The sequence below is a fragment of the Sorex araneus genome, chromosome 1 (assembly GCF_027595985.1).
Source record: "Sorex araneus isolate mSorAra2 chromosome 1, mSorAra2.pri, whole genome shotgun sequence".
NCBI lineage: Eukaryota > Metazoa > Chordata > Mammalia > Eulipotyphla > Soricidae > Sorex > Sorex araneus.
In genome coordinates this window covers 429,674,467-429,689,316 of record NC_073302.1, presented here as the reverse complement: position 1 = coordinate 429,689,316, position 14,850 = coordinate 429,674,467, and the positions used below count along the sequence as shown (strand labels likewise).

General features: G+C 45.7%; 1 protein-coding gene across 7 annotated transcripts in view; it reads right to left on the bottom strand.

Moving 5' to 3' along the window:
- Window positions 1-4,609: 4,609 nt before the first annotated feature.
- The window catches only part of MKLN1 (muskelin 1), a 347,617-nt gene continuing 337,376 nt past the window's right edge, over window positions 4,610-14,850 (bottom strand). For all 7 annotated transcript variants that reach the window (XM_055124497.1, XM_055124493.1, XM_055124502.1 and 4 more), the window contains one exon: window positions 4,610-14,109. In XM_055124497.1, the coding sequence (XP_054980472.1) occupies window positions 13,988-14,109 (122 nt within the window). In that variant the 3' untranslated portion in view covers window positions 4,610-13,987. The remainder of the gene's footprint in view (window positions 14,110-14,850) is intronic.

Sequence of the window (14,850 nt, the reverse complement as noted above, 5' to 3'; positions counted from 1 at the left end):
CCCAGGGTGGGCCCGCGCTGGGCCCAGGGGTGTTCTGAGGTGAACACCAGCAGCGTGCCAAGGACACGGGCAGGGTGCGGGTGCCAGGAGCGCAGGCGGGCCCCGGCCACACTGGAAGCGCACTGTTCTACCGAGAGTGACTCATGCTTTATCTCCCGCCACAAATTCGGCCCGAGACTCCCTTCTCTTCCTGAAAAGGTCATTCACCCTGCTCCTGCCGGCCACCCGGGGGCCACCCAAAAGCCACTCGGCTCTGTCACCCGGGTGCTCTGCCTGTCACTGACCACCTCTCCCAGCTACCCTTCCACGTCCCGGGTTTCTTCTGGAAAGAAAGAACAGGACTGGCTACTCTCAGGAACACGGGTGATCAACCCTGAGACAGCTCGGAGTTTTCAAAGACCTTGTGCAGACTTAAAAAAAAAAAAAAGCCAACAGGCACCAGCGAACACCATCAGCCAATGTTTAAGAGACGGAGAGAGGCAGGTGGGGAACTGAGGCGGCCAGGTGCTGCGTGCCGAGTCACGGAAGATGTGGAGATGAAACCCGGGGCCTCCCAGCCCTGTTCCCGCTCCCTGTCCCACCCAGGGCCCATGCTTGGGGTCCAGCCCCCGCTGAGGGCCTGGCAGAGTCCCAGTCTCCGCTCGATCTGCCAGGAAGCCCCCGCACCGGGTGGGCACTGGCCCCGGAGATGTACGCAGGGGAACAGAGAGGCCGGCAGCAGGAGGGGTCGCTGCAGGCAGAGTCTGCAGGGAAGGAGATGGGGAGTCCCAGGGGCCCCTCTGTGCACCCTTGGTCTCTCCCGCCCCCACCCTGCACACCACGTGTAGGAGGCAAAGGGAGGGGAAGACATCATCTGGGGCCTCTGGGAGAGAGAAGCCACCTCCCCTCTGCCAGGCCCCACACAGACCCCGGACAGCTGTATGTCCGCCTGCTGGGTCACGGTGGGGCTTGGGAGAAGGGGAGGGTTGTGGGGGTGGGGAGGGGGACCCACTTTTCCTTTTGCCTGAAGTCCGGGTGTCTGTGCTCCCATGAGCCCCTGTCCCCGCTGGGGGTGGACTGCCGTCCTGGAGACGCAGCTGCCCTCTCCCCCGCCTCCTGACAGCAGACCCATATTTCAGGGCAGCGGAGACGGCCTCCCGCGTTTCCATCCTCTGGGTTTATTCTTGGAGGATGAACCAAAGAACAGCCCTTCCTTTCCTTATCGCTGGACATCGAGTTCTCCTGTTTTGAAAAATGCTACGTAGGGGCTCAAAGCATATGCTACAGATGAAAACCGGGTGGAAGACGGATGACATGATTTGCAAATGGAGAAAGAAAACATGTTTTTCTATTTTTTATGTTGAGCCCAAGCACTTGCATGCGAGGCTTGGGAGCTACTGCTGAGCATTATTACTGGCCCGGTTCCCTTTTTTTTTTTTTTTTGCATTTTGGGTCACACCCAGCGATGCTCAGGGGTTGCTCCTGGCTCTGCACTCAGGGATCACTCCTGGCAGTGCTCGGGGGATCATATGGGATGCCGGGGATCAAATCCAGGTTGGCCGAGTGCAAGGCAAATGCCCTACCTGCTGTGCTATCACTCGAGCCACCCCCCCCCCCCCCGCCCGTTCCTAGTTTGAATAAAATCAGTTGACAACTCACTCACCGAGAACGAAGCATCGCAAAGTCAAAGCAGCATAAACGTCAGACTGGAGAAATAGCACAGGGATTAAGATACTGCGTTGCATGCAACTGAGCCAGGTTCAATTCCTGGCAATAATGCATTTGGTCACCTGAATCCCACCAGGAGCAATGCCTGAGCCCAGGGCCTGGGGTAAGCCCTGAGCACCGCTAGGTGCGGGCCCACTGCCCCGAGAGAAAAGTATAGACCAGACCGGGAGACGGGAGGCATCAGGAGAGCTTGCTATTGAGCGTCTCAGCTAGAAACTCACATAAATCAATCCCCAGCATCCACCATTTTAATTTGGCATTTTCCATGTTTACTGTTTGCAAGGTTCAGCCCTGTTCCTTTCAGTGGGAGAGGAAAGAATCCAGGCTTTCCCCAAACTTTGTAACACTTCCAGTTTGTCTCATTCGACTCTCTTCCACACTGCTTTCTACTTCAATCTTCTTTCCCCCCCTGCTAGGTCCTAACCTATATGCTTGTCCTCTGGAAAACACAGATCCAAATTTACAAAGCATATACAATTTTAAGCTGGTTATCAACATATTTCTTATTTCATGATAGAAACAACACCTTGTGAAACAATTTTTGCTAGTTTTTTTTTTTTTTTTATTTAGCTTCTTTATTCCTCTTAGCAAAATCTAGTTACATCCATTTGACATGAAGGGCATGATTCCATCTTTTTTGTGTGAGTAATATTCCACTGAGTATATGTTCACCACTAGTTTTAACAATTTTTTTTTTTTACACCTTTGGGCTGGTGAAAACAAATATTTTATGGTAGAGAGAAAAGTCATTGTTTATAACAGTATTTTTTTTTTTAAAGTAATGGTTTAAAAATACATCTATAATTGTCAGCAATGTGAAACGGTTCCATTTGAACAGGTCTGACTTGGGAGGGAAATTCCAAATAATAACAGTAAGTTTTTGTTGAAATATTGAAGATTTTTAATGTAGCAGCCACCTCTCTGGACTGTGAACTAAGCAGAAGCCCCACGCTGGCCGACGCGGCGTGGTGTACACCATACTATGAGGCGCAGGAAGGGGGATGAGGGGGAAAAAGAAAAAAAAAAAAGGGAAAAGGAAAAAGGAAAAAAAAAAAAGAGAGAGAGAGAGAGTTATGTACTTGTAGCAGTGGGGCTACATATCTCTCCATTTCCAGCAATGAAAAACTAATTATCAAATGTAGTAGGTCTGTCTCTCTTGGTTGGAAACTCTAACAACTATAGTGAGTTTTGTGTTGAATTATGGAATGTAATCAAGGTAAAGAAAAAATGAAGTGAAATTCATTAGTTATACAGTAGGGGGTAGGGGGTGGGGGCGGGGGGTATACTGGGGTTTCTGGTGGTGGAATATGGGCGCTGGTGAAGGGATGGGTGTTTGAATATTGTATAACTGACATATGAACCTGAGAACTATGTAACTTTCCACATGGTGATTTAATAAAAAGTTTAAAAAAAATACATCTTTGGCAAAACATTTATTTCATGGTAGAAAGGTACAGAAAGCATGACCATTATCTGTGAAATATGTACCTGCACGTGAACATCCACCTAAAATGCTTCTCCCAAGAAAGATCCATTCGGCGAAAAGCCAGAACCAACTGAACTCTGCATGCCTTTGTTTCACTGTGACTTTGCTGCGTTTGGAGCCACCCTTTCTGTTTGCTCCCAAGCCTATTTAAGAAGCACCTGAAGCCACGTGGGCCGGCACTCCACTGAGTCTTTCCCGCTCTCTCGTGTGACAGGAGACAGACATGCTGTGAATTTAATCTTTCCTTTTTTTCCCTCTTATCAATCTGTCTCATGCTGTACTTGTTCACCTCTCAAGAGCCAGCTCAGAAGGCTGTCCTGAGTGCCCTTTTGCCTCCTGATATTATAAAATATTAAATTCGTAAATGTTACTTGAAAAGCACACCGAGAGATCTGTCAACAAATTATCAAAACCTAAAACACAATGCATATTCAGCTGTTGGAAAGAAGAGCAATATAAAAGCAATCAACAGGAAACCTACCAACTGCGTTTAAAGTTATTCCGAGATCTAATTGGCCATTAAATGATTCAGTTATACGCAAAAGGGAAATCTGATTATGCAGACACTGCCCTTGCTGCAGTGGTTAGTCCTAATCTGTAACTATTTGCTACCATTAGGACTCCATTTATTTTAGTTAGAAACTCATATATTTTAATATCAATTACCTTCAGCTCATATAACTTAATTAAAATAATAAAAAAACAGAATCACCATGACATACAGTTACAAAGCTTTTGTGATCAGATTTTAGTCATATAATGTCCCAACACCCACCCCTCCACCAATGTACATTTCCCACACAGTATTCCCCATATCCCTCCTGCTTCGCCCCCTGCCTCTGTGGCAGGCACTTCTCTCTCTCTACTTTCATAGCCAATATTCTTAAAAAGTAAAAGTTGCCCCAGAAACTGTGATCCACCAAAACTCTTCATTTCAAAGCTTTCTTAGGAAGACACTCAATGTCCTTTTAGTCATTTCCTGTCTCTAGAAGCCTGTATAAAACTTACCTTTTTTTTCTTCTTCTTCTTTTTGGGTCACACCCAGCGAGGCACAGGGGTTACTCATGGCTCTGTGCTCAGGAATTACTCCTGGCGGTGCTCAGGGGACCATACAGGATGCTGGGAATCGAACTCGGGTCGGCCGTGTGCAAGGCAAAACGCCCTGCCCGCTGTGCTATTGCTCCAGCCCCAAAACTTACCTTTTTTTTTCAGGGGGGAAACACATACACACAAAGCAACTGCAAAATAAGTAAACATTTTAATAGATTTTAAAAGTTGATTTCAAGGGCCAAGGCTGTTGGCTCAGCAGTAGAGCTTACACGTGCGGCCCTGGGTTTGATCCCTGGCACCACTGCAGGCAAGGAAGGTTGGGGGGGCGGGTAATTCGAGAGCCATTTTAATAACACAACACACATCTTGTAGTGCCCATATGCTTTTTATTAAGAAAAATGAACAAAATACATCCTTTCTCCATATGTACATTACATACAACATAATTCTACAATTGCAGCTGTTCAACAGAACACTCATTTCTTCACGAAGCAGTATTAACACAGTCACCAAACCAGGGGTCGGAAAATTACTTGCACTAAAGAGAGACACAAACCCAAAATACGCAACCTAAAAAAGTCCATACAGATTAGGCGAAAGTAAGAGAAGCCAGAGAAGACCATGAGGGGAGAGAGGGGACACGGAAGGACACACTCAATACAGCTCACGATGACTTAGAACAATGGAGAGGACAGACACCCCCAACCCCTTCTGTTCAGAAACATCAACTAGCACAGGCCAGATAACCCCAAGCTCAGGCTGCCAGGAGAGGAGGGCGGCGAGGAGACCCCCATGAAGGCTGGCTCTCCTCGCCCACACGAGTCAAGCATGCCATATGGACACGGAAATGGAGGGCTCTGGACCTCAGCTGATGGGCAGAGAAATGAGTCTTTTTGTATTACAGGGCTCCTGTCTTTTGCTTTTTAGTTTTTGGGCTACATCCAGGAGTGCTCAGCAGTTATTCCTGGCTCTACTCGGGGGGCCGGGGGGGCCGGGAGTTGAGCTGGGGGCCAGTGTGCAACGCCTGGGCTCGAGCCCTCTGGGCTATCTCCCAGGCCCTTCTCCAAGGCCTTTCTCTGCTTCTCCTTTGGTCCCTGAAAAGTACTCTGTCCTTTTGGGATGGGAGTTTAGTGGTGGTCATGTTAAGAAAAAAGTCCATTTACGGCAGAAAGCTCATTATATGTGAAAAGGCTCCATCCGTCCAAAATGGTGCATGAGGGCTTAAAATTTCCAGTGAGTTTTCAAGATTAAACTTCCAACGAGATAAACAAGGCCCTACAGCTTCTAGGTAATTTCTTACGCCCACTTACACGGCAAAGATACGTATTAGCAGTTATTTCCAGACTGTATGCTGAGGAAAGGACGGGGTCTGAAGGACTGCAAGGCTAGGGAGAGACGCTTGTACCACAGTCCTCCGCGGTGGTAAAGCATGAGAAGGAGGGTGACACACACACTCTCTCTCTCTCACCTTTCTCTCGATTTTACCATGTTCGATACAAGAAGTCAGGAAAAACAAGTGAGTCTCACCAGCCAACAGCAGTTTTCCTTTCTTCATACTGAGTCACTTCCGAACTTTCTATAATTGTGAAAACCCGTAAGTGCTATTTAAAAGTCCCCTCTCAGATACCTGGACGGCTGCTGAGACACCAAGTGCCGGCTCAGGGGCTGTTCTAAAACGACAAGGAGCCGGGACTCGAGTCCGTGAGCAAGGCAGACTCGGAAGACAGCGTACTGGTGAGGAACAAGGTTATGTTTTCATTCTCAATCTACATTTCCAGTCCACTTTACTCTGAGGGTCTGCCTCGAGTTGAAGCAACCTTTACTTCTAGACACAGCACTTCTAACTGACAGAAGTTTGTTTTTTTTTCTGTTAAGTTTTATTTTTAAAATTCTGACGTCCTTCCCAAGATGCTTACAAATATGATGCCTGGAAAAGCAGAATTATGCTTGTTGCTAAGACCAAGAAAAGAAAAAAAAAGTCTTAAGTTTCCCTGTACACCTCTGAGTGCAGCCTCAGCTCCACACAGATTTCACAGTGAGGACAAGGGCGGGCCATCTCGGAGACGCCAGCAAATGCATTCACCAAGGGATCTCGTCATGAAAATGTCACCTTCTTGTGCAAATTCTAAGGAGCTGAAGATTCTGAGGGAAACATAATCATAATCCATCTAGGACATTCAACTAGAAAGATATTTCCCACAAAGCCAAGAAGCCAGCAGGCTTCAAGGCAACAATGAAGCGAATCTTGGCTGGCTGGAGGTGACACTGAGGAAAGGTAGTCCTCCGTGGGCTGGGCTTGCTGGGACACAGCATCCTCCCGCCACCCACACACAAAAAAGGTGGTGGTGGTGGGGGGGGGCAAGGGAAATGTTCACCACTGACAAATTACCAAAGTTATCTTTTTCTGGGAAAGTGGGGGGGTGGATCTCTTGGGGAAGCCCAAGTGCAGGGCTTCCAAAGCATCTTCCTTGTATTTAATCGTGTAGACAGTGGTGTCCCGCTGCACGGGGAGTGGAGAGACAATCCGTGCAGGGGTCGTGATTCGACAAGGACGGCGAGTGTGTATGGGAGACCCCGGGGAGCCTTCCTAAAGGTGCAAGGGGGTACCGGGACTCCCCAAGCAGGCGGCGGCATGCAGAGCCACGCAGCTCTGTCCTCACTTCTCCCACAAGCCCCGACCCCCCTTGTTTCGCAAGGGAAAATGCAATTTCAAGGCAAGGTGCTCGAACAGTCTCCCACAAAGTTTAATAGTACAAGATCCTCTCCTTCGTGCACGAGGACTCCACCAGGCTCTGTGCTGTGGGGAGGAACTGGACTTACTCCAGGTACCTTTTCTAATTAAATTAAACACTGAGAGACGTGGAGGAGACTGGAAGACTAAAACAAATTATTCTATACTTTCGGAGCCAAGCCCAGAACTCATGCAGTCCTTGGCTGGGTAGAAGAGACCCTTGGGAGTATGTATAATTAATTTTAAAGCACAGAAACGAAACTGATGAAAGATCAGTTCTGTGTGGATGAATACTTAAACATGAAATGACTATTTTTCCCCCCATTGTCAAGGGCTAGAGAAAGAACACCATCCAAATGACAGTTGCTCAGCTGTTTCAGAGGCTTTCCTGAGATTTGATAACAAGGGAGAGAAAGAAATTTCCAAATTGGCTTCCCGAGCAACTGCTTGATCATACACACGCGTGCCTGTTCAGTACATCACACGTGGTGTTCTATCCCCCTTTTCTGCTAATTAATTTGGCATCCATTGCCTATGAAGTGCAGCCGGAGAGTGAAGATCTCCCCGGGCCGGTTTCATGTGGCAGACAGCTCTGACACCCCAACTAACCGCTGTGAACGCTAACATCCCAGATGGCACGAGCTGCGTGGCAGCCGAGAGCTCCCATTCGATGAACAAGTGAGGCCCGGGAGCGCCCCACTGCACGATCAGATGCCTCAGTGCTGCTTCTGCCTCTGCAGCCTTAGCAAGGAGCGGGCTGCATGTCAGAGGCTGCTCACCTAGTGTCAAGATCCAGAGCTCAAGGGCCGGCCGAGGCTAGGAGAGCGGCCGGTCTGGGTACAATCTATGGTCACCTGCTCAGGTGACCCACTAGAGCTGATCCCTGAGTGGAGAACCAGATGGAGCCCTGAGCACCTGTACATGTGGTCACGAGACACACCCCCCCCCCAATATCCAGAACCCCTAACACTGCTCTCTGTCTTAAGTTCTCCAACAGCTGTCTGGAAGGAGAGAACAGCAACTAACCACAAGTAATTCTGCTTATCAAATATTATCAGGAATAACCGAATTGCCTGTAATATTCTGATTATCCTTTCATAATCAGAGTTAGAATCATGAGCTTTCCTTCTCATTTAGACTAATGGCCCTTCAAATCCCTGAACTCCTGCTCTCCTCCTCCCACCTTCTTCTCTCTAGCTCTATCCTTGAGGTTCTACACACGTAAGTGAAAAATGCCACTGACTTGGGGCTGGAGCAGTAGGACGGCAGGAAGGGCACTTGCCTTGCACGCAACTGACCCGGGATGAATCCCCGGCATCTCATGTGGTCCCCCAAGCCCTGCCAGGAGTGATTCCTGAGCGCAGAGCCAGGGGTCAGCCCTGGGCACTGTCAGATGTGATCCTGAAACAGAACCGAAAGCTAGAACAAAGGAAAATGCCACTGATGGGTGAAACAGGATACTGCCAGACAATGTCTGTTTTTTTCACCGACATTGTTAGAATAGCAGAACAAAGGAAATCAAATTATCTCATAATTTCAGTAAGTGGTATCTTAGGACTGGAAAACTTCCCTAATCAACATTCTCTGCCCCACATCTTTTGCTCACCCTCTAGGTCTTACATATATCCACGCAGCAATCTGTTCTCATTCAAGCTAGGTGATGTCTGAAGGGCAAAAAACAAACGAACAAACAAAATGCTCCCAAACCAAAAAGCAAAAGAACAAAACACAAGAATAAAGTTAAATTAGTTGAGAAAAACTGGAAACACAATTTATAATATGTGCTGGGAAATCAAACGGTTATACACAAAATCTCTAGGAGGGTATATGTTTTTGAGTGTAACAAGATCCAGCCACCTCTGATCAGGCTGTTGAGTTGGGAACTGGAGTCCAATTCAAGATCTGTTACCATTCTACCTAACAGAAACGAACAGTAATATGACTTCCTACAATACCATCTCTCCACACTACATGAACTCTTATTTTTTTTTATAACCTCAAATAACTCCTTAGACCCAGAGCTACAGAATCTAAAGTCATAGGATTTTATCATTGGTTATGATGACGAAAAAGGTTTGGCATTTGGATTTGAGAGGAAGGAACACTTATAAGGCTGAGTATATTCCAAGTGCCAGAAAGTCAAAACAGGCCCTTTTGTTAATGCTGACATGGCCATATTACTGTCCCGCAAATAAATATGGCAAGCGTCATTAGAGCAATATCTGAACATTATTTTAATTCTTTACAAACAGACAATTTTTACAATTTTTAATCACTGCTCTGTGATATACAACGATAAAAGAGCACGTCTCAGAATGAGTTGAGTTTTTTTCAAAAACACTTTGTAAACAATGTCACAGAAAAATGAGATAAGTCTAGGGGAAAAAACAAACAAGCAAGCAAACAAACAAACAAAAAACCCAAACCAAAAGCAGAAAAACAAAACACAAGAATAAAGTTAAATTAGTTGAGAAAAACTGGAAACACAATTTATAGTATGTGCTGGGAAATCAAAACTGCTATAAATAAAATCTCCGGGATGGTACATTTTTGAGAAGCATTTGGTGAATCCACAATAATAAATCCTTCCACCAAAACAAACAATGACATCATTCAGCAAATCTAGTTGACCCTAATTATTTCCAACAACCTGGAAATTTCTACTTTCAAATAAAATACCCAAAGTTTTGGACCGCCACAACATCTTATCCTTATAGTAACTCACAAGGAGATACAGACCACTGTAAAAATTCACAAGGAGTGTTATTTGGCTAAGAAGGAATACAAAAATCTTGGGAGCAAAAGAGCCCAAATGTTGAATCTACATAAATGCTCATCTGCGGACCAATACAGCATTCCTCTGACTGTGAACCTTTCCTCAGGAAGCAAACCTCCCAGAGTCAAGAAGAATCCTGCAGGAGGCCAAGAGTAATGATGACCATGGATTTGTGCCTGTGTCTGGAGAGTAGGCAGAGCTTCCCAAGTGGGGCTCAGGGGGTCTTGGGGCCAGTCCTGGTAATACTTGGCCAACTGGGCTAGGCAGCAGAAGCTGATCACCATGGATTCTTTTTAAAAAAAAAAAAAGAAGGGAGGGGCTGGAGCGATAGTACAGTAAGTAGGGCGTCTGCCTTGCACATGGCCTAACCGGGTTCAATTCCCAGCATCCCATACGGTCCCCTGAGCACCGTCAGGAGTTAATTCCTGGGTGCAGAATCAGAAGTAATCCAGGTGTGACCCAAAAGGAAAAGGAAAAATAAAAATAAAAAAAGGGATAGGCAGAATATATCAAACTAAATGAATGACACTGTTTCAAGTGCGAAATGTGATTAAAAATACAAATTTCTACTGCTCTGCCTCATTCAACCAGCGAAGAAGCTAACTCAGGAAATAAAAGGAATTACAATTATCCAATAAAATTCCCACTGTGTATAGAATAATTATAGGGTATCTTCCTAATGCAATTATCAAAAAAAACAGAGAAGAGGAGGAATATATTCTTCCCTAAGTGCTTTCTGATCCATTAAGCATCATTATTAATCTCTCACAAAATGACTGAGTGCCTCAAACTGGTATTTATAGGTTAGATTTAAAAACTATCTTACTACATAAACTTCTGGTAATCGATCTCCAAATAATACTTTCAAGAAATTATTCACAGCAAGGATAAGACATTTAGATTTGATACACGTATTTTACCCAATAATAGAATCTTTCTTTTTTTTTGGGGGGGGGCACACCCAGTGGTATTTAGTGCTTACTCCCGGCAGGGCTGGGGCACCGTATTAGGTGCCAGGGATACTCTCTCCCGCCTCCAATTTTACAATCTTAAACAAATCACTGGACTACGAAACTGACAAATTTATGATAAATCAGTGAATTAACTTTCTAATTAAAAAATTATTTCCTGTTTATTAGAAGTAAGTCAATTTCAGCATGAATAAGAACCCCACCTGGTCTAAAGAAAGGATCTTTAAACCTTTAGGGCTTCCTGTCCCTCCTGTTTAGCACAGCGGTGCACCCAAGTCTGGATTCCTTTATTGGAAGCAGAGTAATAAATATATTTGAATTAATCAAGCTGGCCACATGAGGTCTCTGCTAGTCCACAAAATACGGGAAAAGAACACATTTGTTTCAAATCAGATCATTTCCCCAAAAGTGCAGCACAGAAATTCATGTTCAACAGGCAGTATACTTCTGGGTGAAAAGGGTATATTCCGCTAGGAAAAGCGAAAAGGGAATGACACTGAAGTAACGGCACGTCACTAACTAATGCTCAGGCCCTGTGTTCCGGTCCAGAACCCACTAAACTAGAATGAAGTTTTTAAGTAGCAAAAGACAGACACCTGGCTTCCTTCACTGCGCCTGAATCCCAAAGGGACTGTTTAGATGAGAATGTCCTGCTGGGATTCCAGAGGCTCCTCACCATAGAAGCAAATCTCCCATGTGGCGGGCTGGGAGACGGGAGCCAGGTATGCACAGAAGGAAGCCTGGCCCCTCCTTCAGTCACGGCGAGGACCACCCCGTGGGGAGGCGAGTGAAGAGCCTCCCCGGTACGGCCCATCTCTCGTAAGAAATGATGAGATGTTTGCTATGGTTCAACCCCACTGAAACATTTCAGTGGAAAACTAAATTCTGGAAACAAAGGCTGCACAATTTCACCTCAATGGGCACAGAAGAGAAATCAGAAGAGCATTATGTAGAAACAACTAAACTAGAGAATCAGGATGGAGGATGACAAAAGCAGACAAAACCCACTGCTACTAAGAACTGAGCTTATTTGGAAGTAATATAAAGATGGATTTTAAAAAGGGGGAGAGAAAAAAACGAGACAACCATGAAAGGGGTAACAGAAAAAGCACCAAAAAAAAAAAAAAGTGATGGAGGGCAGCAGAATTTATTTAATGTTTTCCAAGTGACAGGACTCACAGTAAGCAAAACCACATAAAAGGTTCTTGGGGGCTACTCCTGGCTTGGGGCTAGGGGGTTGCTCCCAGATGTCCTGGGGACCCTGTGGTCCTGGGCAGTGACACTGCGGCTCCCGCAAGCCAAGCATGTGGGTCAGCCCTCGGAGCTGTCTCCCCAACCCCAGAGCTGAGCTTTCAAATTTAGAAACTTATCCAAGTCAAGTTCTTCCCTACCAACTCTGATTTGTACCTGTTTCTTCAAAATGAGACTCGATGAGCTCAAATACTGGTGATACTCGTCTTTTGTTCTTGGCTGCCTACTCAGGAGCATGTAAGTAGATTTTTGTGCGCTCCCCTGTAAAGACACCAGTTATCTGCAGCCTCCCCACTTGGTACTTTGGAATTAGATGCGCTACCTTCCACCAGACGGTAAGATATAGATCGCACTGTTTAACAAACCACGACTGCTTTGGATACCTGGAGAGCCATGAAGTCTAGAACTAGGGAAAATATACCCTGTCCATCCCCACATGAAGTCAAACGATGCAACAGACAGAGCAAAAAGGATCTCAAAGTCTCATTCCAACACATGAGACTTTTTTGAAAGTGCACTCAATTTCTTTTCTTTCTTTGGTGAGGCCGAAACATGCTAATCAGGGACACACTCAATCTCCTAAAGCCATTCGCTTTTAAGAACCTCTGGACTGATGGGCGTTTCTTCTAGTGAGTCTATTTTTTAAATGCTGGGTATCAGTTACATATAGCAATTTTTTGAGCAAATACAAGAGCGGGTCAGGTGTAATTTTAAGTCACGGGAAAATACAAACTCCTATTCTCCCCCCCGCCCCCCCACAAATCCAAGTGGAAAAGCCCATTTGCTATATTTTCCTTTAGTTTAATGAAAAAAAAAAATCCTCCCCCCCCCCACAGTTACTTTTCTTTTTCCCCATTTAACAAGGAATGGTCAGTGTCTTAGTCCACTGGCTTTCAGATGGATTCTGGTAAACAACGATGGGCTATTACTCTTAAAAACATCAGTACAAAGAAGCAGATGGAAGGAGCCAACATGTCTGGAAATAAAAATGTCACTGTGGAAACCCACCCTCCCTCTCAAATGAAAGCCACAGAGAGCATGGGGGGGGGGCAGAAACCCTCTGCAGCTGGACCAGAGGAGAATCTTTACCCCCCAAACTGCTCCAAGATATTCATAAACATTTAAGTACCACTAGAAGCCTCCTGCTGGCAAGGTTTTGAATGGCTCTTGGAAATCTGAATTGTACTGTCTTTTAAGGTTTAAGGTTTCTGTGACTCAAAGCTATCGAAATATCGACTATAAAATATATTATTATAGAAATACTATATACCCATCTCAGATAAGGGCCTGAACTGATCTGGGCTTTTGTTTTTTAGCTTTATGACAAGGAGTGCAAAGTTAAGCCCCCGGTTTCTCCTAGTGTTTAATGTAATACAAGACTCTAGTCCACAGAGACATAGATATATATATACATATATATATACATATATATATATATCACCTTAACATACATCAATTGTTGTACAGAACTATATACTGTAAGAATGAAGCGGAGGTAAACAAATGACACCACTCACAAGCAGCTGTGATGTGAGGGAAAGAGAGGTGGGAAGGGAAGAGGAGAGCGAGAAGCAAGGCCAGGAAACCCAACAACAAAACCCCAATTCTTACGGCACCGAGTCTGGAAGCAGTGTCTCCTTGCCCCAATTTTTAAAAACAACAACAAAGAAAGTCGGGGACAAAGAAATCCTACCTGATTTCTTTCTTTCTTTCTTTTCTTTTTTTTTAAATACGCATTACTTAGGAGTTAAAGAAAAAAAATAATATGTGTATATATTTAAATGGAAAGTAAACCAATTTCATTTTATTAGCCTAATTTAAGAATGGGGTGAGGAGAACGGGGTTGAGGTCGGGCACGAAGGAGGAGGGTTGAAACTTGTGACAATGAAGATCCCTTCACACCCCCGGCGCAGTGCTCGCGGCAGCCTGAGTGCCGGTCAGCCAGAGCCCGAGGCCCCAACACTGCCGGCAGGGTCCTGCTCTCCGCGTCCGTCCAGTGACTCCGGGACCCTCCGTCACAGGGTGATGAGGTCTACCAAGTTGCCCTTAGGAGGAGTCATGCTGTCAGGAAAGAAATTGACTAAGGTGTCAAAGAGCTGAGTTCTTTGGGCATAGGTGTGATCCACGTCCGAGAAGCCTGGGGAAGGAGACAGAGAGAGAACTCATGCACGGAAGAGCTCGTCGAGAAATGCAGTGCCGTGGAACGGAAAAACTCAAGCGGCCGTAAAAACCACAGAAGCACCAGCTCCCCCCGCCCCCTCCCCCAACTGTGGTTGTGACCTTCGGGTGAATTAATCAGCTTTTCTGCACCTGTTTCCTCGGCTGTAAATCAGTGTCACGAAGTTATTGTGCACATTATAAGGAACAAAGTGAAAGCACCTAGTGAGATTAACACACACCGATTTCAGCTCTTTGCCTCACATGCACTTCCTTTCTCGTTCACTGAGGAAATTTCACTCCTGCCTTCTGTTTGTTTCTGGCCCACTCGAGGCTTACTCCTGGCTCTGTGCTCAGGCCTCATTCCTGGTGGTCCTCAGGGGACCTAAGGTGGGTGCTGGGGATTGAGCTGGGGTCAGCCACATACAAGGCATTACATCCTGTACTATCGCTCTGCCCGTCCCCCCCAATGAGGCCCTTTGTCATTAAAAAATATATATAAATTAAAACTAATAATGATTAAAAAAAAATCACCTAAGGCCCTGTGAGCTGAAAGCCATCTCAGAGAACTGAATAAAAACAAATACTGAGGAAGAAGTCCATGTTGTGACACATGGTGAGTCCCATGTTTGTGACACTGGGTACCAGGAGCTCCGCCGGGTGCAGAGAATGACTAATCCAGGGAGCAGTGGAAGCAGACGACATTCTCAAACTCAAGGGG